The 26,197-nt window shown below is 59.2% G+C and overlaps 1 protein-coding gene and 1 non-coding gene across 2 annotated transcripts; both read right to left on the bottom strand.

The window, feature by feature from the left end:
- Positions 1-711: 711 nt before the first annotated feature.
- On the bottom strand, positions 712-17,630 carry WNT10A (Wnt family member 10A). The gene is made up of 4 exons (XM_062626812.1): positions 17,386-17,630; positions 14,261-14,523; positions 6,074-6,450; positions 712-1,482 (listed from the first exon to the last, which is right to left on the bottom strand). Exons 1-4 carry the CDS (start codon positions 17,442-17,444, stop codon positions 1,015-1,017), a joined length of 1,167 nt encoding a protein of 388 aa, XP_062482796.1. The 5' UTR covers positions 17,445-17,630; the 3' UTR covers positions 712-1,014.
- TRNAV-GAC (transfer RNA valine (anticodon GAC)) lies at positions 3,808-3,880 on the bottom strand. The gene has a single exon. It is a non-coding gene; the product is annotated as a tRNA-Val (tRNA).
- Positions 17,631-26,197: the final 8,567 nt, after the last annotated feature.

Genomic DNA, 26,197 nt, shown 5'->3' with positions numbered 1-26,197 from the left:
AGCCCCCAGCCCCAGTATGGCCACAGGCATGAGGCCAACAGGTGAGATTTCCATGGGATGGATGGGGTCCAACATGCATCCAGGTGGGTAGCAGCCCTCCAGCAGCCACCTTGCAAGGGTATGGGGTGTCCGCAGGGGTTCCGCATCTCCTGCCAGTCTGCAAACAGATCCTAGGGCTGTTAAGGTACGGCAGCAAAGCACTGCAGAGAAAGTCTCACCCAAGTGGGTAGGCAGGACAGAGGGTCCCTCCATCCTTCTGGCACCCTGCAGGAGCAGAGAGCCCCAGGCAGAGGGAAGAGCAGGGTTCTGCATCCTGAAATACCCCATGCTGTCTCCAATCCACTTTTATTCACAATCAGAAAATAACTTACCATACAATAACACAGGCACGCACAGCACAGCCCCGGGCACCCTCCCCTCTGGACACAGTGCTACAGCTCAAGCCAGCCCAACCTCTGCCCCTGCAGAGGCAAGCCCCAGCTCACGGAGCTGTGCCCGCTCTCCATCCCATGGGATACTCCATCCCCATCTGGCCCAGAGCACAGCCTCGCACGTGGCTGGAGGAACCTGTGCACAGTGCTGGTACGTGTCCCCCTCCCCTCCCCTCCCATCCTGGGCTCCCCATGCCCTGCTGTCCCCCACCCCACCCCGCCCCATCCCGCTGGGTGCCAGCGGGCGCTTCCCTACCCCTGTGCCCACCCTTCACCCCCCGAGCAGTGCTGGTGTCGACAGTCTGTACAGCATGGCCGTGTGCTCCCCGGGGCCAGGAGCCTTGGTGCTCTCGTGCGGGGCCAGGCAGGCAGCAGCCAGCGTGCAGCCCTGCCCTCCCCAGGTGACAACAAAGTGCTGATTTTGGAGGGTGCTGAGCATCTCCTCTCCTGCTCCCCTCGGAGCGGAGGGAAGCGGGTACCACGGCTCCATCTCCCCCTCAGCGCCGATCCCCATCTCCCTCCCCTGCCACGGGCAGGCGTGCTTGTCCCTGGCACCCTGGGGTGGGCACCCATCCCTGCCTGGCTACTTGCAGACGCTGACCCACTCAGTGATGCGACACTCCTCACAGGCCACGAAGCAGCACCAGTGGAACTTGCAGTTGCAGCGCTCGCTGCGTGTCTGCCGCAGGATGTTGTGCCCACGGCCACAGCACAGGCTCTCGCAGTTGTCCATGCCAGGGCTGGTCTTGTTGCAGAGGCGCCCTTGGGTGCCCAAGGAGTCCAGGGCTGGTTCCCGCTCACAGAAGTCAGGTGACTTCTCAAAGTAAACCAACTCGCTGATGCCGGCCCGGCGGCGATGCCGAGCATGGCCTGGCTCCAGCTGCCCGGCATTGCGGTTGTGGGGCCGGATGAGGGTGGCCCCATAGAAGCGGTCCTTGAGCAGAGACCCCACCAGGCGAAACTCGGGTGTCACCTGCCAGCACGTCTTCAGCTGGCAGCTCCCTGAGGTGCCGTGGCACTTGCACTTCCTCCTCATGTTGTCCATCACCACCTGCATGGGGAAAGGACAGAAAGGACACCAAGGGTTGTCATGAGCAGCCATCAGAGCCCTGGAGCTGAAAAGCCAGAAGGACTCCACCCTGTTGCTATGCTCAGTGTCACCCATGTCCCACACGCTGCCCCTTCCCATGCTGGCAGTACCAACTCTATGCTCTAGCAAGGGATCAGCACCAGAAGGGGAGAGTGAGCTACCTGACCACAGGGAGAAGGAACCTGAATTTCACACTGCTGCCTGGCTCCAGGAGCACCAACCTAACCATGGACCCCACTTAAAAGCTGGCATGGCTGCATGTCTGCAGCCCTACTGGGACCCTCCAGTGCAGAGGTCCCCACGCACCATACCAGTCAGGAGCACTTCAAGTGGGGCAGGTGAGAGGGATGCTTTCCCCTTCCCAGGGCTTTCCCCCACATAAAGCTCCAGCTTCAGGAGTCCCAGGAGCAGCTCTGCTCTCAGCTCTTGCCTGCTTTCTGGTGGGAGCCAGGAGCACTGAGGCACTGCCTCCCACCATCACCCGAATTTCAATCAGGGCTCAGAGATGCTCACAGCCCTGACTAGTGGTCTGGGGAGGCCACAGTGAGACTGGTGCCACACGTCCACCCACTAGGAGGGCCATTGTGCATGGGGCTGGGCTGTGGCTGTGGTCTGGGCTGGGGCCAGAGGCCAGCATGGGGGCAAGGAGGAGCTTGGGGTCCCTAGGCAATGCTGCTGAGCCCCCAGGCTGCATACTGAGGTCTCCCTAGGTCCCCCATCCCTGCAAGGGATGATGCTGTGGCCATGCCAAAGGAAACCGCTTATGCCCAGCAGTCTCCAGGGACATGGAGCAGCCACGCATCCCCACATGGCCTGGAAAGATGCATGTGGGGATGCATTTATACCTTCTGTTCTCTCCCAAGAGGGATTCCCTGCTGGGTACTGTGCCTCCATACACATGCGTCACACAGGCTCCAGAAGTTCCCTTCTCAGGGAGACACCCAAGCCCCTCTAGGAGCTGAGCTGGGGCTTGCAAAGACTATTCCCTCACCTCAGGGACACACTCCAGGGGCTGGGGAAAGCCCAGGGGACATGTGCCCTTATGCAAAGTCCTGTCCCAGGATGCCAACCCTGCCTAGCTGCCCGGCTTCACACCTGACCCATGCTGCCTGCTCCTGCCCCATCCCTGGGGGGGGGGAATGTATGTGCAAGGAGTGCCTTGTTTTGAGAGGGGTGGGTAGTTTTTACTCCTTGTTTTCTTGTTTTTGAGTAAATATCCCTGTTGCTAAGCAGTTATGGTAATGAAGGTCTGTCAGGGAAACACACCTGGAACGAGGGGCACACGGTGGAGAGGTCTGGGCTGGGTTGGAGTTTGGCTTTCATCCTGCAGAGTCCTGTCTCCTGCCGGAGCTGCCTCCACCTCGCAGGTAATGAGCTGCCCAGCCTCTCCGCTGTGCCCTGGGTGTGCCAGCCAGAACACCAGCTGCTCGTCACCCTCCTTGCCACCATCCATGGGAACACACTGGCACTGGGACCCATCCTTTCCCACACCGCCTCCCTGCTCCCTTGGCTGGGCCAGGGAAAATCTGCATATAAAGCCCTGGCTGGGATGGTCACTGCTGGGATGGAGGGGACAGCAGCATGACAGCTGGACAGGGGCTCATTTGGGGCTATGACTGGTCACAGCAGGGGCTGGACAAGACAGCACGTGTGTTCCATCACCACCCAAGCCATCACCACTGAGCATCCTGAGCCCCAGCACTACAGCACCCATCCATCCCTGCTCAAGGATGGCTTTTTCTTCCTCCTGCATGGGCAGCACAGGGGACACAGGACCCTGCCAGTGCCAGGAGACCTGAAAAAGACCCATCTGAGGAGCCTCAGCCCCATGCTTTTGCCATCAAATCTCCTCCACACACCCCTACCCACCCAGGTCCTTTCCCTGTCTCACAGACACCCAGGTTCAGCACATGCCCGGACTCGTTGGTGCTTTCTTTCGCACATTCCCAGCTCCTCCCAGACACGCTCATAAGAGCTTTATCGTAGGTCTTTGTTGTGAGGGTAATGGGTAGTTCCTTGCTGCCTTTCATCCTCTCTCACTCTCTGATCTGTTGCATTAGGAGGACCTGCAAAGCCTCTTGCATGCTCCTGCTGTTCCTCACTTGAGAACTTGCTCCCTCCCTGGGATGCAGGACACCCAAACAACTGTTGGCTGCCCAGGGCTTCCTATGCCAACAGTGGACCAAGGTGACCACTGCCACCATCAGAGGATGCTGTACATCCCCAGCAGCTGCAATTGCCTCTGTGCCTTTGTAGCTGGATGCAAAAGAAGAAAAGAAACCAGTGTGTTTCTGCCTGGTTTCGAACCAGGGACCTTCCGCGTGTCAGGCGAACGTGATAACCACTACACTACAGAAACCCACACCCAATAGGTCTTGGATGTGGTCATTGGTGGGGTTGTCATCTCCCCCTGGAAAGGGAGGGCCTGAGCTAGGAGACAGGCTTACCCATGTGCAGAACACCCCTGGGACACGCAGGGACCATGGACACAATGCTCAGAATCAGCGAGATGCTGGAGAGCTCTGGTGCATGGAGAGGTGCATGTTCTGGTGCATGCATGCAGAGGTGGCATGCATGTGGGAGGGCACAGCACATGGCATGCATGTCCACATCACTGCTCTGCTCAAGGGGTACAACCCCCAGGACACAGAGAGGAGGGCCACAAAGCTGCTGCATGCAGCACAGCCACTCCTTTCCTGGAAATCCCAGAAGACTGCTCCTTATTACAGCAGAAACATGGTCCTAGAAGTGAGGAGGGCTCAGATAGGTGTGGGACCCATGGTGTTGCTGAAAGAGCAGGTGGGGAGCTGGAGAACCCATCCCCAGGCAATGTGGATGGCTGGGTCAAGCCCCATCAATAAGCATGACACCAACAGGCACAGTCCAGGCACAGCATCATCTCCTTGTTCCAATGCATGGCACCCAAAACCATCACAACCTGACACACACACGGGCTCACACCCTCATCTCAACAGCATCCCTGATCTGGGCAGCCTGTCCAGCCATTGCTTCCCCCCGCACTGGTACCATACCCTCCTTTACCCCTTTGCTCCTCCTTTGCTTCTGCTTCCAGTTCCCAGGCTGCTTCCATCAGCCCAGCTCTTGTCTCTAAAGCCACCAAGAGCTAACATGGCCAGTCCCATGCTGCCTGCCCTTGGGGACAAGCAGACCCAAGGTATTTCTGCTGTTGCTGGATCCCACAGAGACTGCACACTGACATGTATCAGTGCAAATATTCCTCTCTCACCTTCCCCTCCTTCACCATGGGGCTGTGGGGCTTCCTTCGAGAAACAGGCAATACAGACCCCAAATTTCTGAGCAGTGACAGGAGTCCCAGTGTTTTGGGGTACACAGAGCTGGAGAGGAGCCAGAATGGGCCCTGTAGCCAGAACTGGGATAGGACGGTCTTGCCTGGCCTGGGGCAGGGCAGCCTGTGGAGGATTTAGCTGCCTAATTCTGAGTGAGCCTTCACTACGCACAAGCACAGAAAGCCAAGCAAGCAAAAATCTTTGGCTTTCCCCAGGCATTTACAGCTTGGCCAAACTAGGATGGCTTCTTTGGGGTGGTAAAGCTCAGCTCCAGCATCAGGGAAGAGCACGCACTGAGGTCTGGCTCTGCAGTGTTGCCATCTCACAGCTGGTTTTAAACATGCTCAAAGCAGGAGGCACATCCAAATGTCTGAGCCATCCCATCCTGGGCAAACACTCCCTGTGGAATTCTGAACTTTAATTACTTTTCCTGCAGCCACTACACACACTCCTGTGCTGCCCTGGCAGCATGTGGCTGGGATCTTGGGGATACATGTGGATTCATGAGGATGGGGTCCCCCTGGCACCTGCTGGGAGCAAAGGCAGGCAGGGCAATGTAGCCATGCTCCCAGCCCCTCCTGCCTGCACGCTCCTTGTCTCCAGTGTCAGGCCGCTTTTAAACATCAGTTTCCAGACAGTGAAGTACTAATTAGCACCTTTAACAAGATCTGACATCATGAGAATGGAGGGGAGGCTGCCCTGCTCGCCTGGACAGGTTCCAGCACCCCTCGGAGACAGGGGACAAGGCTGTGGGCTGTCACCTCCATTCCCGAGGGGATGCTGCACATCCCAGCTGGTACAGACACATGCTGCCTCGCTCAGTCCCACTCGCATCTGCCTCCCTGGGACAGCGGCTCCCTCTCCAGAGCCAGAGCTGTGCTGGGTGCTGGAGCCTGTGCTGCGCCCCTTTCTGCCAGTGATGTTTCCCTGCCCGTCCATAGCCCTCCCTTGCTGCAGCTGCCTGACATCAGTTCACCCTGTCCCTGAGATAGCCCTGCTGCACCACAGGCAGGTGACAGAGGCCAGGGAAGTGTCCCTTGGCAGGCGGACAGCAGTGATGCCCAGAGGTGCCCTCCCCAGCAGATCTGCTCCACAGCGGGGCTGTGCCACTGCCTTTGCTCCGGGCAAAAGCAGGGAGATGGGGGTGCCTTGGGGGCAATCCCAGTCTTGCACATGCGTCCCACCAGAGCCCTCCCGCATGTGCCCGGGGGGACCCAGCAGCATCGCCCCACAACCCTGCTCACCTGCCGGCCCACACGGTTGTTGTGCAGCCTCATGCGGGAGTGGATGTCCCTGTAGGTTTCCCGGGAATCGAGGAAATCCTTGGAAAACTTCTCCCCATAGTCCACGTCGGGGCTGCACCCTCCCCATTCCCAGGAGTCCTGGAGGCCAGGGGTCTCGGCCGGCATGTGCTCCATGTGCACCCCGTGCACCATGCCCTTGCCACGGTTCATGGCCTCCAGCTGAAGACGATGCAGCTTGCGCCGGAAAGCCTCCTCATCACCCCGACGTTTCTGGTCGCAGCCGCAGGCCTGCAGCTTGCCGAGGGCGCAGGCGTTGGACACAGCGTGCACCACACCGGCGGCTGCGATGGCGTATGCGAAGGCGCTCTCCCGAAAGCCTGTGAGGAAGGAGAGAGCAGGGCTCAGGCTGGGCAGTGTGGATGTGCCAGCAGCATGCTGGGGTATAGGGAGCCAGAGTTCAGCTTGTGCCTTGGCTTGTCTTGATGCACCAGCTTCCACCAGGACCAGGACCAAATCCTCACTCCAGCCCCATCCCCACCATTGCTGCCCTGAAGCCCAGCCCTGCCCTGACCCCAGCTCCCACCATCACCCTGCTCTCCCATTTCCCTGGGAGATGACACCATGGCATTGCTCAGGCTTCAGTGTCATGGCCCTTATGGGAAAGGCAGTATCTCCTCCCACCTCCACTCAGAGTTTCCCACTATAATAGATTCACTGCTGGTTGAGGAATACTTCTGCCAAGGAATGGGTCATTTCTGCTTACCCACAGGGTGCAGGATGAGGCAGTAACAGGAGCAGAGAGCACGGCCTGTTCAGCCGCATTCATCTGCCCATGCCCCTTCCTTCCCCAAGCCCCATCAGCTCCCTCAAAAAACTCTAAATGAGCTACCCTGCTGGAAAAATCGAGCATCCCTAGTCAGTGAGAGCACGCCATGACCGCATCACACACTGCCAGGGCCGGCAGCTGGTATTCATTAAACACTGGGGAGCGAGGACGTTCACAAATGCCATTAGTTGGGGATAGGGTGGATGTGGACAGGGATGGGTCCCGTGGCAGGGGCTCTGTGGGGCTGCTTGGCTTTGCTACAGCTGGACGAAAAGCCTCCCCTACCTGGGAACTTCTGTTTTACTTTAAATGCAAAGCAGTGTTTTTATTTGTGGTTCCAGGGCCAAGCATGGAGCCCGCAGTGCCCTTTGCTTCAATACACAGTGACTGGCCCCAGCAGGAGGAGGAGGAGGAGGGAGAGCCAGATTTAGTGCCGTGGCTTCACACGTGAATAAATAAATAGCTGGAGTTCACCAGCCTCTCTCCCTCAATTGGACAAGAGCAGTTTGATCAGCACTGGCTTTGCTACAGCTGAACAGAGGAGAGGTTTTGGGGCATTTTCTCTGTGCCATCACACAGGGAGCTTGGGTTAGCACCCCAAAGCCCAGATCCCAGGCAGTGGCTCTGCCAGCTCCCTGCCTGCACCACAGAGTCACAAGAGGTGAGAGTACAACCACTCCCCGAGGCTGTCGCCCATCCTTGGCGATGCTTCCCACCACGCATGCCTCCTTGGTTGTTCACTGCCGCCCGCCAAGCAAACGCTATGATCTTATTAAAGGGAAATGAAACACGGCTCGGAAACCTGCATTTAAAGTCATGCTGCTCTTTTGTGTTAATTTGACACTGGTGCATTTAAAAAATTAACGAGGCGCTTGCTTAAAAGCCAGCGGGAGCCTCTCCCAGCTTCCCCTCGGTGTGGGACAAGCTTGCTCTCAGCCTGCCTCTTTCCATGCACAAGTTGAACAACATTTTTCAGCGGGCAGGTAATGGGGCTGCTGGTGCGTATGCTGTGCAGCCTCCCTGGGGAGAGCGCTGGCAGGCAGTGCCTGCAACACACCCACATCGCTGTTAGAGCAGGACACCCCGAATCTGGGGACCTTCAGTGATGCAGTTCCCAGATAAGTGATGCAGGAATGGAGAATCAGCATGGGAAGTTCTCCTGGATCCCCAAATCGTCCCCATGTCAGTTCTCCATCGCCACAGTCTGGGCCAGCTCCAGCACTTCATGAGCCAAACCCAGGCACAGCCCAAGAGCAGGGGCTTGTCATTGTCACCCCACTCAACATCTCCAGCTCCTTGCACAGCCAGTGCCTGGGGATGGCAGCAGCAAACCCTCCACCCAGCACAACACCCTTCCCTCAGCCCTGCCTTTCCGTTAGCCTGTTTCTCACACATTTCCCCAGCCTGCCGAATAACTTCCCACGTGGCACCTCCCGGGGCCCAGACAGAAGCTCTACTCCATTCAGTCCGTCTGGCAAGCCCGTCTCCTTGCACATAAAGAGGCCAGGTTCTTTTGGTGCCCTCCACAGCTGGAAAACCCCTGGGGTCAAGCCGCAGCCCTTCTCTTTCCTCCGCTGCCCTCCAGACACGCAAAAGCTGATGGATGGGGCTCGGGGTCCTTGTCTCTTGAGCTGCCATCCCCCAGGCTGCAGGCAGGGGCCAGGCAGGTCCCCAGGACTTAACCTCCCAGGGCTCTTGGACTCTTGTCCCCTTCTCACCATGGCCATTTCCCTGCTCAGTATCGCTGTGCCTGGCCCTGCCACTCTTCCCTGCTTTCTCTGCTCATTCCCTCACCTTCTTTCATGGGGAGCTGTGAGCAATGGTGAAGAGGGGGCCAGGGCAGCACTGGGACCGCAGCTTCCATGCGTGTGGTTCTGCTTGGAAGTTCAGTTTACATTCCTCGCTCTACCCCAGCCACAGCAGAGCCTAGAGGATTGCAGCAAAGCAGCGAGCAACATGGCTGCAGGCGACAAACACAGGCCTCGTGGGCTTGGAGAGGGTGGAAGCTTCCAGGAACCGCAGGTGAGCACAGCATGCGGCATCCAGCCACGAGCCCTTCGCAGGGAGGCTCCCCAGCTACCCCAGCCACCTAAGACCTCAGTGGTGATGTCTGAGTCACCAGATCCCTCCAGAGACAGCAGAAAAGGTTGTAGCTGTGGGAGGTATGAGGAGAAGTATTGCATCCTGCAGGGAAGAGGGAATGGAGGACACAACCCTTACACCACCACCATGCCATGTATTTAAAGGACTGTGCTGGGCAAGGAGGATAGATCTGATGGATCACCCCTCGGTCAGATCCTGAAGTGGCTGTCTTAAGCAAGGGAAAAATTTCCCTGTCAAGATGCATCTGGGAAATGGGGAAACATTTAGCAGGACTCCATGCCCCAGCTGGCACTGGCTCTGCTACAGGTGCTGCAGTTTCTCCATCTCTCATGTGGATGTGGGATGAAGGCAAAGGGGCCAGCTCAGGCACAGCTCTGGGTTCCATGGTCTGGAGACCAGGGAGAGCTGGAGTCATGGCCTTCCTCCCACACATCACCATCACATCTGGGCAGCAATGCCCTCCCAGCACTCATCACTGCAGCAGCTGTGTGGCATCAAGGAAGCAGCCAGGACAGCCTGTTCTGGGTGCACCCTCGGGTACCCAAGGGATGCTCAGCCACCCCTCCATGGGCAGTACCCCCCAGAGTGGGGGGCAGCTGCCAGGAGCTGCAGGCACATCGCCCTGGCCTTGCTGGCTGGTGAGGCAGAGGAGAGCTCCTCCTGCCACCCCCTGCGAGGCCCACAGAGACAGCCAGTCCCAACACGCTGCCTCTCCCCCAGCCCCGCTCCCTCCCCTCCCCTCTCCCTAATTAAACTGCAGGTGAACCTGCCAGGGTCTGGCCCTGCACCAGGCGCTAAATGCCTTCCTGCAGATCCCGACTTGCCTCCCTGCACCTCTTTGAGCGTGCCAGGGACAGCCTGCAGCCCTTGCACCCCATCCGCCCACAGTGCTCCAAGCTGGCAGCCCTTGCCGCTCTGCAGGAAGCCAGGATCGGCCCCGCACCTCTGGGGATGCTGCCCTGGCACCTCCAGGGATGCTGCCCTGGCCCCAGGGTCTCACTGGGGGCAGGTCTGGGGGATGGGGATACCCACAGGGATAAAGCTGAGCATCCAAAGCACCCACGTGCGCTTCAGGGCCAGGTGGGCAAAGCCCTTGGCTTGCCTGGGGGTACCAAAATCCCTGCCAGCAGCATGGCTGCAGCTGTGCCAGGCCAGGCACTGCGGTCTGCGGGCACCCGAGCTTGGCTGGGGCTCTGCAGAGTCAGGCACCGGGGTCCTGAGCTTGGCAGCATCTCCCTGGGTAGCCATAAGAGCACCTGCCTCCCTCAGCACATGGCAAAGCCTCCCCACGCTCCAGTTCACAGCTAGCTGGCCCCCAGCACCTGGTGTTTGCAGCCTTGAAGGGAGTGCCCCTCTCTTCACTGTAAGAAATCAAGGTCTGGCCATGTACATGCAGGGCCCTTGTCATCAGGAAGCCCTTCAAGGAGGGCACAGGGTGTACCCCATTCCTCCAAAGGCTGTAGAAGGAACCAGGGAATCCTGCCCTCCGGAGACACATCCCTTCCAGCCATGTACCCTCGGGCCTTCAAGGACACCCAGACCCTCCATGAGGGTCCCAGTTATTTCACAGCTTCATATAGATGAGGTTGGGATGAACAAAGGGGAATGCACAGGTAAAAGGGATCCCTTGGCACACCTCAGACAGCCTCTGCCTGGCACCCGGACAGTCCCAGCCCTGCTGGCACTGCACCAACCCATGCGTGCACATCTACCACACAAGGAAAAAGGCTTGGTGACCCACTGCCATCCGCAGCTTTGGTTTTGGCAGGCACACAGGGATGGTTCAGCACAGCCACCCAGTGCTCAGCCACTCATGGATGCTGCAGTGGACCATGTACCAGGGGCAACAGGCAACCCTTTCCAGCGAAGTGGACACGATCATGCTGCTCACCCTAGGAGCAGGCGACCTCTCTCCCCTGCTGATGAAGATGCAGCCACCTGACTTTACCTCACAGCTCCGTCCTCTTACATCTGCCCCTGAGGCCAGCAGAAAATGTCTCTGGTGGCTGGGACAGCACATGGAGAGTGAAGGTGGTACAGCAGAAAGACATGGGACCAGGGACAAGACTGGAGGGTGCTGGCAGGGGTGACAGTGCCAGCGAATGGGCAGGAGTGTGGCAAAGACGTAGGCAGTCAGCTGAGGAGTCAGAGAAGATGACAGGAGGATTTGCAATGGCAATGCTGAGCACACGGAGGGCACATGGGGCAAGGAGGATGTGGGGTGTAGATGGCACTAGAGGCTGAGCGAGGGGTACAAGGGACATTCCACACCCCAAGGGTGCAGCATCAAAAGACCAAACCTGAAAAACCCCCAGCCCACTGGAGTGTCTCAAAAACACCAGGGACTCTGTGAGAGCAGGGACAGTAAGTCCATGGGCACCCTCTCTGCTTGCCCCCTGCTAACCTGTTGTGCTCTGCAGTTGCCATGCCCTGTACCCCAGGGATGGGCGCATCTCCCTGCTACCTCCCTGCCACAGAGCAGGTCTGTGCTCTACCCAGAATGCTGTCAGCATCCCTGTCCCTGGCTATGCTGCCCAGAATCCACCTTAGGCTCCCAGTCCTGTCGGATTTGGAGCCTCCCTGCTCCTTCCTGTCTCCCCAGGGCTTGAACTCAAACTTCTGGGATCAGATCAGCAGGATGGGGAGACAGGCATTCATCTGCCACTCTCCCCTGCTCTATTTCCAAGAGATGAGCTGCCCAGCTCCACCAAGTGCCTGGATGCCTGGCAGAGGATGGGACAGGCACTGGCGCTGCTCACACCTGCACTGGTGAAAATGCAAGAGATGCAGGAGGACGGGGCGGAGACGGGGAATGGAGCCAAGTAGGGAGAGCGGGAGGGAGAAGCCAGCTACAAATAATTTAAACTGAGATTCACGCACGGCTGAACTGATGGCAGAAGAAGTGGGAAAAGGAATGAAAGATTAAAGGGGTCTGTCACTTCGGGTTACAAACAATGATCCTACAAGCACACTGCGCTCCCAGGCACGGCAAGGATGGATGGGGCAGGGCGCAGAGCAGAGACCTGATCCCCAGAGGTCAGATCCATTAATGCCTGCCGCATGGAGCCTGCACCCCTTGCTTCCACTGCTCGCCTCTCCTCCAGCACTGGGGTTGGGTGATGCACCTGGATGTAAGGCAGAGCGCAGAGCTCCAGCTCCGTTATAGAGGGACACGAGCAGGCTGGAAGCAGGCCAGGACACCAGCCTCAAGGTTTGCTCCATGCCAGAAGAGCTCCGAGCAACCACATGGGGTGGCCTGGGTGTTCAGGGCTCATCCTGCACCCTCTGCTGCCAAAACAGGAATTCTGTGATATGCCTGTCTGCTCTGCTACTCCAGCCCTACCTCCATCCTTTCCTGGTGCTGAGAGCTCTATACCATGGAATTACATCCTACCAGTGCTGGGAGCCTGGGATGAGCCATACCCAAGAGCTCAGGACTGGATCAGGAGTCCAGGGGCTGCAGGAGTTCCCACACCCATCAGTCACAGCCCTGGCAATGTAAAGAGCTGAAGTGGCACCTGAGACAGGTGAGCTGCAAGTCACCAGCCACCATCAGACCCAGTGGGCTGAGGAGGGTTGCAGAAGCTCAGTGCTCTCTGCTGCTGGAGCTTCTCATCCAGGCTGGTGGGACCCAGAGCAGGGAAGCTTGCCCAGGGTGTGTGAGTGACTTGAGCCAGCAAGTTACTGTCTCCTACTGCCTGAGGAGACTAAAAGTGAACTGCATTCCTCAGAGGACCTGGAAATACCTCGATGCTTATCAGGGCTGACGGTCCCCACCCTCCCTGCCAGGCCCTAACCTGGGTGCTGCTCGTGGAGGGAAGAGACACTGCCCTCCTCCAGGCACCAGCATGCTGAAAGTGGCCACAGCTGCTCCATGGCGGGACCACAGCCCTCATGTCACATGTGTTCCAAGGCAGCATCTACTCCAGCAAGTCCATCTGCCTTGGACACGAGGGAGCTCCCAGCACCAAAATACTCCTTCACTCCCCTCTCCAGCCATCCCCCCACCAGCTGGAGCTGCCTAGGTGTCCCTGCCATCACATCCCTGCAAAGGCATGGAAGCCTCAAGCTGCCAACTTCTCTGTGACTCTCCTTGCAGTCCCATGGACAGAAGATGTTGAAGGATGTGGAGGGATGCTTGAGGCACCTCTCTGCTGGGCACCAGGCCAGAAGGCTCTCAGGCTAGGGTAGGTGAACAGTATCTTTGGCAGTTTTCACCTTCTTCAGGAGCTAGAGGAGCAATGTGTTTGCTGGGCACCTTTCCTACCTTCAGCACCCACCTGCCTGCCACTGGCACCCTACTGTCCTCTCCTACCCACAGTCTGGGGCTGTGGGCACTTGGAGATGTGCTGAAGCCTGGGCTTCAGGAAGGGTACTTAGGTGAGAAGATGCATTCAAGTCCTACAGAAGGTCCCATCAGGTCACAACCCTGATCTGCACCATGCAGTGCAGCCCCTCTTGCGACAAGGGGAAATCACTCTGCACCTTGAGAGCCCACTCCTGAGGAAAGATTATCAGGGGAGCTGTAATCCAGGCAGGGGAGTCATGGCACCAGGACTTGACAGACCACGGAGAACTAGGAGAGCTCTCCCAGCAGCTCAAGTGGGTGCTCTGTGGGCAGGCAAGCTCCCAGTACAGCCTGTCTCTCTGCCCCCACCATGCCACCATGCTCTAGGGTCCCACAAAGCAGCTTTCTGCACTGGGAAGCCAACACAAAGGCAGGATGCCAAGGTGATGGGCTCACAGAGCTATGTCCCCCTAGCTAGAGATGTTTCTGCTCACCGTGATGCATGGAAACACCACCCCCAAAGCAGGAAGGAGCCAGGATGCTCACTACATCCACCAAACTGAATCCCAGAGCTCGGCATCCACCTTCAGACCCACCAACTGTTCTGCACACCCATGGCACCACTCCAAACACCAGCCTACACCCTATGGGAAGAAGATGCCAGAAAGTGGTGGGGCCTGGAAGAAGCCTTTGGAGTAGCTGGGGTTGGGCAGGGAGGAGTAGCTCATGACAAGGGCCAGTGTAAGTACAAAGGTGCATGGAGAAGAGCCCAGCTTTGCCACAGCGCAGTGGCAAAACCCTGTGGTTTCTCAGGTTCTGCCTTCATCCATGGGGATGCTGAAGAGCTGGCATGGTTCCCTGTGCCAAGGACGAGCTGTGTAGGGGCCCATGGAGAGCCTATGATGGCTCCCAAGAGCAGGGGCTGGGCATAGAAAGAGCAAGAAGAGAAGGAAGACCATCCAGCCCTTACCTCTGCTGAAGATAATGCTCTCGTAGGGAATCTTGTTCTTGGTCTCGAGGCTGGAGCAGTTCCAGCGCTGGTCCCGGAACTGGTGCTGGCACTCATGGATAGCGATCTGGATGCCCTGGATGGCCGATGCGGTGACGTCGGGGTGGCGCACACACACCTCCAGCTGCCGCCGTGTCAGCCCCGGCAGGGTCAGGCACACCGTGTTCGCATTCAGCACCGGCTCTGATGGCAGCTTCAGGCCCAGGATCTCATTGGAACAGGAGCTGGGAGGGAAAGGGGAACCCATGAGCTCGGCGCAAGCAATGTGACAACTGCTCACTTCCCCTTTAGGGAGAGGTAAGAGCTTGGTGGGGGACATACATGGGTAGGAGAGATGCTCCTCAACCCACACTGTGCCTGATGCTTACAGAGAAAGCTGGGAAAGGCCTGGGCATGTCAGCTCAGCCAGGCAGAGATGCCCCAGAAGCAGTGGGGCTGCAGTTCTCTCCAGCCATGTCAGCACAGACTGTACCCAGCAGCAGTTACATTTGGTCCCCCTGACTCTGGAGCCCAGCATATCCCATGGCTGCACCCTGTTTGTGTGCTCCCCCAGGGATCTCACACCCTGGCCACACAGTGCAGACCGTCAGGCAGACTGTCCTGGCCTGCCTTCGCCAGAGAGCATAGGCTTTCTCCTGGGAGAGTAACACAGACCCCAGAGTAGGAGACCATCCCAGGTCTGGCCCTATCCTTGTTGCTGGCTGATTCCCTCCCTGCATCTCCCATATCTCCCAGCGCTGCTGGTCCTCACAAGGGAGGTAACCAGAGGGACCAGCCTTTTCCTGCCAGCTTGACAGGGAAATTCGGAGCCAAGCACCCTGCTAAACACCCTCAAACTCTCAGCAATAATCCCAAATTAAGATCCCAGTCCCACTAGACCTTATGCCTGTCACCACAGAAGCAGAGCGACCAGCTGATGCATGGGTGCAAGGAGAGGCACACGATCCATGGCAGGGGAGCAAACACACAAGTAGAGGTGCTGCCTGGGGAAACAAGGAGATGGAGTGTGGGGATAAGGACAAAGCATGTCCAGAGAGAGGAGCCTGAAGCTAAGGCAGTGGTATACAGGTGAAGCTAAGACAGTGGTATACAGGACAGATGGATGTGGAGCGGGAAATGGAAGGGGTGGAAGCATTTGTCTAGCTCCAGGGAATGGCTTGAAGGATGCTGAGATCCACAGTGTCCAAACAGAGGACCTGCAAAGCAAGCAGCAAGCAGAGGGATGTCCAGGAGCATCTTCATCTTGCAGTAGGGTCCATCAGGAGCTCAGCACTGCCCTGATCCTTGCTCAGAGCACCTTGGTCCCTGCTGAGAGCTCTCTCCAGGCAGGGTTCCCTCTTCCCTAGTACAGCCAAGAGCTGGGTCTCTGGCAGGAGCCAAGGATCTTGCAGCACTTTGAACCCTGACTACATAAACGAGACTTGGAGGAGGATGCTGGAGGAAGGACTGTAGCTGCCTTACACAGCAACCTGGTCTTGGGGAGAAGGGTTATTCCCCCTCTGCTCCCCCAGATCCTACAAGCTTGGTTCAGACACATGGACAGAAGCAGCTCTCAGGGATCAAGAACTGACTTCCCCAGCTCAGTGCTCATCCAGCTCTGGAGGAAGGGCTCAGCCCCAGGGTCCCTGCTGATTTACAGCTTGTTCAGGGGGGAAGGGGAGCTGTCAGAGTCAGGCTGCTGCTTTCTCCAGCTTTCCAAGTGCGTTTACACCCATGCCACCACTTCCACTGGTGATACGTGGGTCTGCCACAGTGCAGATCTACAGTGACTCCAACAGGGTGAGTCGAGGTGGGGGAGAGTGGACAGAAGGAAAGCAGAAGGGGGTGCATCCCTCCAAAGCACCAGCACAGGAGAGGAAATCCTCTGCCTGGCTCCTGCGCTCATTCACCGTGTCGAAGCAAGCCGTGGCTGACACGAGATGCAAAACGGGTCCGCAGCTACCACCATCACCAGCCCCAGCAGCTTCTGCCCAAGCACTGCAAGGACCTTGTCGCATGCTTGCCCTGAGCCAGACACAGTGCCTGCCACCCTCTCCCAGGGCATCCCGGGGGTGTAAGGGGTGTTACGGTGCTTCTCCCCATCGCTCAGCAGGGAAACTGAGGCTGAAGCCCTTGTGCAGGGCCCCGGAGAGCAGAGGGCAGGTCCTGCTGCCTCTTGCTCCACCCAGGGCTCAGGGAGACCCAGGGACCGGCAAGGAGCTGTCACTGTCACCCTCCCTAGGAGGACACAGCGTTCCCCCAGCTTTCTTCCCCCTTGAAATCTGGATTTAAACTTGATTTCACGGTGACAAGCCCCCAGGTCACAGGCTGCAGCGGCTGCTGCTTTAATTAATACAAGTCCCAACGTTAACAAATTATATTTAAAGAGGCTGGAGGGAGGGGGAAGGGCGGGGGACCCCCCCACTCACACCAGCACCAGTGTTAACCCCTGGGTGTCCACAGCTCCCAAGTTTGGGAGCGGGTGGAGGGGAGCTGCCAGCCACCCGGGGGAGATGCACACAGAAGGGGTGGTGAGTGTCTGGGCGGCCGTTTTCTGGAAGGCAGGCGGCCCCCTCTTATCCCCCCCCCCCCAATCGCTTTTAGCACCGGCGGAGCCGCGGAGGGGATGGAGGTGGATCCCCCGCCCTGGTGCGCGCCTCTGGGGTGCGGAGCCCAAAGGCCCCCGTCCCGACCCCCATTACATCCTCTCTGGCATCCCCCCGGCCCCCGCAGGGGCCCCCGGCAGCGAGGCCCGTCCTTCGCCCGGTGAGAGGGGGGAAACTGAGGCAGATAGGGCGGGCGTTGGGGCGGCTCCGGCCGGGGAGGAAGGGGGACAACGTCCAGGAGCGAGGGGAGCCGCGCATCCCGCCGCCTCTCCGCCGGGCCGGAGCAACGGGGCGGGCAACGGGGGCGATGGCCCTGACAGAGCCCTGAGCGGGAGCCCGCACCCGTGCAGGGCCGGGCCGGGCCGGGGCGGCGGGACCCCCTCCGAGCCTCCCTGGGCAGCCCGCCTCCGGCGTGGGGCTGGGCTCGGCGGCTTCCCGGCGCCCTCCCCGCGCGACCGGGTCTCTCAGCGGCAGCGGGGCTGAGGGGAGGCCAGCTCCTACCTGGGTACCCAGAGGCTGAGCAGCAGCGAGCAGAGTCCGTGGGCCAGGGCCGGGCGCATCTTCGCTGGGGCAGCGGCTGTGCGGGCTGCGGGCGGGCGGGCGCCTTTGGGGCAGGGGCGGCGGGGCTCGGCGCTGCTCTCTGCCCGCTTTGTTTGTTGTGGGTTGTTTGCTTGTTTGTGTTTTCCCCTCTCCTCCCTCTCACTGGCTCCCTGCGCGCCGGGGCTCGGCTCGCCGGGGCGGCTCTGCCATCCTCCCGGGATGCCCCCCCCGCCTCCCGCCGCCCCGGCGCCCGCCGAGCCCGGCGAGGGCTGCGTGCTCCCCGCCCTGCCCGCCGCCGCCCCGCAGCGCTCAGCCCCCCGGCTCAGCCCCCCATGGCGGGACGCGCCGGGGAGCCGGGGGGGCCCTCGGCCCGCGGGGTGCGCTCCCCCGCCGCTCCCCAGGGCGCCCCGGGGCTCCGGGGCCGAGGCGGGCGTGGGCAGAACTCGGCGGGCGAGCGGCTCTGCGGCTCCCGCGGGGCCCGCAGGCACATGGGGAGCCGCGGCCCCCCTGCCGCCCCCCGCCGCCGGTGTCGCTGGGCCGCCGGCGGAGCGGGCAGGGTCGCGGCTGGAGCGCCCCGGGAGCGCTGGGCGCGGAGCGGCGGCGGCGGCGGCTCTGCCTGGGATCGCGCTGCGCCGAACATTACTCAGCGCCCGGAGCCCGAGTCCCGACACGTCCAGACAGGAGCCCGCGGGGGAAGGACGGGGCAGAGGGTGGCAGCGGGGCGGGGAGCCGGCGTGTCGCACGCAGCCTGCCGGGGAGGGAGCGGGCGGCGGGGGGGCGATCACCGAGCCGCGGCCCGGGGGAGCGGGCACCGGGGGGGGAGCGGGCGCTGGGTGTAGGGTAAGTGTGGGCGCTGTGGGGGAGCACGCAAGCTGTGGGGTGAGGGTGCGCGGCATGGGGATTGAGCGTGGTGAGAGGTGAGTGTGCGTGGCCTGGGACAAGCGTGCACGGTATGGGGGGCTGTGTGTGGTGTGAAGTGAATGTGCGTGGTGTGGGGGAGCACTCATAGGGACTTGGGGGAGCACCTACAGCGTGGGTGAGTGCGTGCAGGGCATGGGAGGAGGGTGCTGCGGGTATCAGGTGAGTGTGCAGAGCAGAGGAGCATGCAGGGAGGATGTGGTGAGTGTGAGTGGCATGGGGTAAGTATACATGAGGTTTGGGGTTAATGTGCATAGCATGAGCGTGCTCCAGCTGTGGGTTGATTGTGCTTGCTATGGGTGCGTGTGCGCAGCATGCAGGAGTACAGGGGATTGTGTGCAGTGTACAGTGAGTATACAGTGCACAGGTGAGTGCATGGCGGGGGGGAGTGCATGGGGTGTGAGGTGAGTGTGTGTTGTGCGGTGTGGGATTAGTGTGCGTAAGGCATGGGTAAGTGTGCATGATGTGACTGAGTGTCCACTAAGTACTCAGTGAGGGTGCATGACATGGAGTAAGTGTGTGTAGCAGGGTGAGTGTGTGTGGAGTATGATGAAAGTGTGAGCAGTAAGGGTGAGCAAGTATGGAGTGTGGGGTGACACTGCACAGCCTGGTGCAAGTGTGCATAGGCTTTAAGGCAAGTGTGTGCAATGCAGGTAAGCGTGGACAGTGTGGGCTGAGTGTGCATAGCAGAGAGTGAATGCAATGGGGCATGGTAAAAGTCTGCACAGGGAGAGGGATGGCATGGGATATATGAGGAGTGGGGACGATGTGCCCACGGTGTATGCACATGGGGACTGGGGATGCCTGGCACGAGCTGTGAAGGTGCAGAAAAGTGTCCCTGCTGGTGTGGGGCATGCAGGTGTCTGCCTGTGTGCACAGAGGGGGGTGAGTGTGTATGGCCTGTGCTGGGGGTGTGACTGTGTGTGTGGGCACAGAGCATAGCCAGGTACATCCCGTGGTGGTGCTGGCCCCGTTCAGGGCTCACTAGCCCTATGCCAGGGAACCAGCACCACAGGCCTGATGCCTTTGGAGGAGCTGTGGACACGGCTCTGTCTTCCCTTGACGGGGCAGAGAAGCACCCCTTGCCTTGCTTTCCGCAGTGCTGACGGGGGCTGCCTGCACTCCTGTGTGTCGGTTCCTGTTTGCACCAGGGAGAAAAATGCATTTCCCTTGGGAAATGAGTTGCAGTCTGGAATCGGGCCCCAAGGCTGTGCTGTGCCCCTGTGGACTCTGGATGCAGGGGATGGCATCTCCACCGAGCTCCCTTTTGCACTCTTGGGAGTGCTGGACCCTCTGTCTCCTGCTCTGCTCTTGAGTGGGCTTAGCCTGTGGGCCAGTAGAAATCTGTCATGGAGGCAGCATCTGCCCCTCAACTTCCTGCCCACAGAGCTTGGCAGGAGGTGGGTCACAGACCCTATGTCCTTTGTGCAGTGCCCTGAGTGCACAGAGAAGTCCCTTGTACAGCATTGCCCCAGCACCCATCCCACTTCCTCCATAGCTGCTGCCCTCCTGGAACCCTCCAGTAGCTGCTGGGTGATGCAGGGTATCCCACAGGTAGTACTCTCAGGAATCCCTGCCTGCCACCCTTGCCACAGACATTGGCTTATGAGAGATGCAGTGTCAAGGCTGGTCAGAGCACACATGGGGACTTGTGGAGGTGACACACATTGGACTCCAATGTAGGGGCCATTGCTCCTGCTCTCCCCACCTCCTCCCACTTGGCTCCTGTGCTTCATTTCCCCTTCGCACCCTGGTACAGGCTGGACCCCCCCTAATTGTTCCCCTCTGCCAGGCAGACCCCTGGCTCTGGTGTCCCCAGCCACCCCCTGCTTTTTTGAACCACCCCAGGGGTTACACCCAGGCATGTGCTGCCCTTGACCTGAATGCATCAGAAGGTGCTCTGGGGGCTTCTTTTCGGGGTCCCCTGGTGAAAGCAGTGCTCCTTCCCACCAGAAGGCAACTCCTGTGGCTCCTGGGACTCTGGTGCCCAGGCTCTGGGAGCGCAGATGTTTGTGTGCTCGTTAGGATCCTTCGCACGAATAAATGCCAAGGCAAATCAGAGGGGAAACGCTTTCATCCTCCTCCAGCCCTTAATGACATAATCGCTTCCAAGAGCGGGTGTCTCACTCGCACGCTCTTGCTGGCTTGGGGAGGAGGCCGGCTGCTGCGTCCCACTGCCGGCACTTACAGCAGGGGCAGGTGGGGGAGACCTGTTTCCTCATGTCCCAGCCATGTCCTGGGGCTGAGGAAGAGCCAGGTGATCCCTTGGCTCCAGCCTTTCTTCTGCGTCACACCAGCAGAGCCCTTAAGCACAAGATGAAGCAACTGTGGCCTGCTGAACTGGGGGCCTAAAGGACAGGATCTGGCCCCTTCGAGCAGGGGTGGGTGCAGGCAGGCATGTGAGGCTGTCAGAGGATGCTTTGGTGCCGATGGGAACATCAAGGCTCAGGGCAAAAGCAGGGTCTTCTGTGAGCACTGCATTTGTCCTTGTCACTGCTACAGCCCCTCAGTTGGAGACACAGGGCCATGGGGCCATGGGACCTGAAACCTTGAAGCTTCTCAGTCATGTCCTACACCCTTCAACAGCCCCACACTGCAGAGGCTGGGCAGGGATGTGGGAAGTTCTCAGAACTGGCATGAAGGGTGTTGCTCCCCAGAGACAAGGCAGGAAAGGAGCTCCGCTGCCCCGGCCAAAGCACCCCAGGCAAGTCCCTTCCCTTCAGCAGGTTATATGGTGCCCGAGGATGTGCTTTGTATAGGGGGTTGGGGAAGCATCCATTTGTCCTCCTCTCCATCCTCACTTCCCTCTATCCTGTCCTTCTGGCCCTCCATCCCTCTTGCCATCTGTCCATCTCTGTGCACAACTCCTCCTGCCCAGTTCCCAGGTTGCCAACACTTTCCCTGCTCCTTTCCCTTTCCCTCATGCAGGAGCAGGTCCTGCCAGGACCCTGTTCTGCAGCCTCTATACCCCAGGAGAAAGGGGCTGGCTCTTCTGTTGTCATTCCCATCGGGACTCCTTTCCAGCATCTCCTCATGCAGCCCATGGCTTTCTGGCTCTGTTCCCACCTTCCCTCTTGGCAGGTACCTTCTTTTAGCCCCTTCTGGTTTGGGATAACCATGTGTCAAAATCTGTGCCCTGGACAGCCATGCAGTGTTTTTCATAGGCACTGGATGGAGGGTCTTTGGCATCTCCTTGGGGCAGCAGGTCATCTCTCTGCAATTTCTGGGTGCCAAAAGATAACCCCCTAGAGACCCATGTCAGGGAAAGGCAGGGGTTGAGATCTCTGTGCTCTGTCATGCTGCTCCCACTTGATCTTGCAGACTGGCTGGAGGCTCACAGATGGAATTGGAGCGCAGCATGGGGAGAGACCAGCTTGCTCCAGCCAAGCAAAATCCTGGCCATGCTGCAGCCCTTGGAGGGGCTGATGGCTTCTAGGACCACCAGGTCCAGCCAGTCTGTGTGTGCAGCTGTGGGAGGATGGAGCAGCTCTGCTGGCACAGAGTGGGGCTGAAGGGATGCAGATAAAAGATCTGGGGAACGTTGAAGTATGGATCAGCAGCAGGATGGACAGAGATGGAGAAGCACCAGGGAAGATTCTCAGTCTGATGCCACCAGGATTTGGAACCCAGAGGGGAAGGGTGCTGAAAGCTGCATATCTTACAGTCTGCGGGGAGGGCATGCAAACCAGTCTGAAGGAGGAGGAAGAGGAAGGAGAGGTTCTCTGGGAGCCCATGCAGCCAGCCGCGCACCCAGCCTTCGCCATCCTGCAGTGGAGCTCTCCCAGCTCCCCTGCCCGGCAGCACCCACGGGACCGGAGCGACGGCTGCATGAGTCAGGGCTGGGCGTGCGGTCGGGGCGACCCTGCCTTCGCGGCAGCGTTAGTCACCGTGCGGAGCTGCCCCAGCCCGGCAGCACCGGAGCCCCCAGCATCGCTGCCCTCACGCCCCGCGACCTGCCCGAGTCTGCTCGCCGTGACTCAGGACCCAACCGCACGGCCACCCGGCCGGCCTGGCCAGTCCTCCTGGCTTCCCCGGGGCTGGGGCGCTGGCAGGGCCTGGGGCGGAGGGTGCACGCCAGCCCGAACGCCATCGCTCGGCCACGCTGCCCCTCGCGTCAGGATCCGTCCGCCTCCAGCCTTCCCCGGGAGCATCCTGAGTGAGGCAGATCTGCCTTCCTCATCCTCCTGCCAGCACCTGGCAGTGGGTGCCACAGTGGCAGCAGCGTGCAGGGAAGAGGTTGAAGCCCTGCTATAGATACCATCCCACGGGAGCCTCCAGTGCCAAGGCTGGGCAGGCCCCACTGATGCTGCCTCCCCCACACCACAGGGACTGGCCATGTGCGGGGACACCCTGTGGCAGAGCAGCGTCCGAGTTGTTTGGGATGCTGATATGAAGGGGATGGGGGATCCCAGCCCAGCACTGCTTCTGGCAAGGAGAGCTCTTCCCCAAAGGTCCAAGCTGCTGGCTGAGGCAGTGGGGAGGTGGCTGCATGATGGGATTGCCCAAGCACATTTATGCGGCGCTGCCCCAGGTTTCTCTACGCTGCAGGGACGGATGCATGGCCTCAGGGATGGGTGGAGGGTACTGGTCCCTATGTGGGGTGAGCAGGACATGAAGCAACCTCAGCAGCTACTTCTCCCACATATCTGCCTTCCAGGGGTATGCGTAGTCAGAGACCTCTTCATAGAGATGGAGGATGGCTGCTGCCTTCATTACAAGGTAAGTAATGAGGCTGCAGGAGTGGAAGCGATCTGGATTAGGTGAGATCTTGGCAGTCAGAAACAGGACCGGGGGGGGGGGGAAGGGGTCTCTGCCCTGCCCTTCTGCTGGTGGGTGCTGGGGGGTGCCCTGAGCAGGTGGCAGCTGCCAGCTTCCAGAGCCCACTGCACTCACAGACACTGCTTAGTGTGCATCACGCCAGCACAGTTTGCCCCAGGATGTTGGGGTTTCACAGACAGAGCAGGGCTGGACACCAGTGCCAGAAAGGGTCTAGGAAAAGGAAGGACATGGACCCCTCATGTTCACAGGCAATATCCCCAAACAGCATATCTGTGCTCCTTGAGCACCCCATCTCCTGACCCTTGAGGACTCATTCCTCTGTCTCCTCCCTGATTTGTGTGCCCCGGGACCCAGGGTATCCCTTACCTGGGCACTTGGGAATCCTGCAGCAGAGTGGCCCAGACACCTCCCCTCAGCATCCATTTGGCCCTGCCAAAGCCAGCCACTGTGCATCCCAGAGAGTCCCAGGAACAGGGCAGAGCCGGGAGGAGTGGGCTGCAGTGGGTCAGCAGAGCCCCCACAGTGGGCAGGGATGAGCTGCGCCCTCCTGGGCAGATCAGGGTGGATGTGACACCATGGCTGCATGAGTGACATCTGGCACTGGGAGCTGGAGAGAGGAAGGGGGGGAACAGTTGCAGGCGGCTCCCTGGAGGGAACAACAGAGCCTGGAGAAAGAGCATCAGAGGCCCCCTGGGAGAGCAGGGCCGGGCAGGCAGGAGCCCTGGCTGGGACCCAGGTCCAGCGGCCAGGCAGCCCTCACCTCGATACCCAGCAATGAGCAGGCAGAGGAACTGTGAGCATAAGAAATGGGTTTGTTGGGAGTTTCGGGTGCTGCTGTCCAAGCGTTCCCTCAGCTGAGCTGGTATCTGGGTTTCTCAGCCTCCCCCTCGTAGGCCTATCTGTGTTATTCCAAACTTTTCTAAAAAGCTGCTTTTTTTGGCTGAAACAACTCTATTTTTGGTCTCTGTCCAGAGACTGGGTTTTTTCCAGGTTTGATTGAATTAATGTGTCCGGCTGTTTTCAACTTGGTCAAATGAAAGGAAAATTGCGCTCTTCCCATTTGGGAAAAAAAAAAAAAATTAAAAAAAAAATGGAATGAAGCCATTAATGTTACAGAGATTTGGGATTCCTTTTTTTTTTTTTTTTTTTTAACCCAAGTATTATAAACTTCCTCTTTTTCCCTTGGGAACATCCTGAAAGTTTTGCAATGAAACTGCCCAGCACAGGGACGTAGGCTATACACGCACACATGCATAGCTATACCCTCTGGGCTCCCACATCACCCAGACAGTCACTCCTGTGCACCCCTGGCTCGCACCATCCCTCTCAGAGTTGAGTCCTGCCTGAGCATTGCCCCCAGAAACATGGGATTGAGAGTCTGGAAGGGAATTGGGGTGCTCATACATACTCACAGGCACACTCCCATGTACAACCCCACGCACACCAATATACATACACCCCCATGTGCACAGTCCTCATGTATAACTCTCCGTGAATCCCCGTGCACTCCCACATTCATGCACCCAGTGCACATTCCCCCTATACACCACCCACTCCTGCCCTCCTACCCTGCCCTCCCCCATGCAAACCCCCCAGGACAGCCACCCATGCACTCCCTCCTGCCCCCCGTACACCCATCCCAGACCCCCCAAGCCCACCACATACACTCCCCATGTTCTCCACCCACCCCTTCGCCCCCCATACTCTCCATTGCCCCCCATACACCCCCCGTTCACCCCGTGCTGTCCCGCAGCTCCCCCTGGCGGCCGCCCGGGGCCGCGCCGACTGCCCCGCCCCGCATCCCGGGTTGCCAGGGCGACGGTGAGGATGCTGTGACACACTCCCCTCCGGGTTAAGAGCTGGGGGCTCTTGAGGGCGTTCAGCGGGCTCCTACGAGTGTGGAGTGCTGTGGGATTTGTAGGAACCTGGGGAGCTCTTGAGGCACTTCTTGGGAGTTACTAGGAGCCCCTAGGAAATACTGGCGTACTTGCAGGTGTCTGGTATGGGTTCCTAGGAGATGGGGAACTCCTGGAGAGCGCCTGGATGTCTAGGCAGCTGGGGGCATTGCTGGGAGTCTGGGGAGCTGGGAGATTGCTGGGGACTCTGCTGACTGTTCAGCCCTCTCCAGATCACTGGGCCAGATCCAGTCCCTGCCTGGCTGCTGGTGTCACCTGCCTATGCCAAGGCCACTCCTGGCTACCTCAGGAATGGATTTGGCTCTACCAGTTCAGGGACAGCAGGGAGCAATGGTGGGGAGTTAGCAGCCCCCCCAGCAAACCCTCCTCCCCAGCTGGGCAGGGAACAAGACACACCTGCCAACTTGTTTGCACAACCACAAGGGTCTCACAAGCAGGGTGATGAGATACCCTGGGGATGCAGAGGAGTCACCCCACAATCAGTGGCCATGTGCTTCTCTCCAAGAGATAACTCCTTGCCCTCACACTAACACCATTGTCCAACTTCTTCCCCCTACAGAGTTTTATCTTTTGTGATATCCAGCCTTCAGGTTCTGTGGTTTGGGGCAATGGCAGAGAGGACACAGGTCAGAACCCTTACTCAAAAGAACTACCTGTCTTTCCTAAGGTTTACCCATGACCCAGACTTCCAGAGCTATGTCTATGTAACTGGGAGCATGAAAGTAGCCCATTGTGGGGAAACTGAGGCAGACTCCCAAGAAGGAGCTTGCTGAAGGTCAGAGCTAGGACTCTCACAGATTCAGCTAGGACTCTCACAGATCTCACAGATTCAGAATCCCCCAGTATAACTGGTCTCAGCTTGGGATGGCCCCAGGGGAGAGCAGGGGTGACTCAAAGTTTCACAGGACTTGTCCAAACTGAGCTCCCCTGATGGGCAACCCAGGGCTTGAGGTGTACTCTGGTGTTTCTAGTTCAAAGGGACCTGCTCCCCAAGTCTCCCAGCACACAGACCCTGCATCTCCTCAGCTCCCTTCCCACAGGGCCCTTCTGCACCCACACATCCTCCCTGTCCCAGACACACCTGCAGAAACAGTGAGACACGCGCAAACAAACATGCTCGCATGCAGGCACACACGGGGATGGTGTCGTTGGTGCACACA

Source organism: Pezoporus occidentalis, unplaced genomic scaffold (assembly GCF_034315485.1).
Source record: "Pezoporus occidentalis ecotype Australia unplaced genomic scaffold, CSIRO_AGI_Poc_V1 ctg298, whole genome shotgun sequence".
In the NCBI taxonomy this organism is placed as follows: domain Eukaryota; kingdom Metazoa; phylum Chordata; class Aves; order Psittaciformes; family Psittacidae; genus Pezoporus; species Pezoporus occidentalis.
This window is presented reverse-complemented; position numbering and strand designations above follow the sequence as displayed.

Excerpts from the sequence above, each read along its gene's own strand:
- WNT10A (XM_062626812.1), bottom strand. The coding sequence starts at position 17,444 with ATGCGCCCGGCCCTGGCCCACGGACTCTGCTCGCTGCTGCTCAGCCTC. Across the intron at positions 14,524-17,385 it reads CTCAGCCTCTGGGTACCCAG|CTCCTGTTCCAATGAGATCC; the intron begins GTAGGAGCTGGC and ends TTTCCCTCCCAG. Across the intron at positions 6,451-14,260 it reads GAGCATTATCTTCAGCAGAG|GCTTTCGGGAGAGCGCCTTC; the intron begins GTAAGGGCTGGA and ends CCTTCCTCACAG.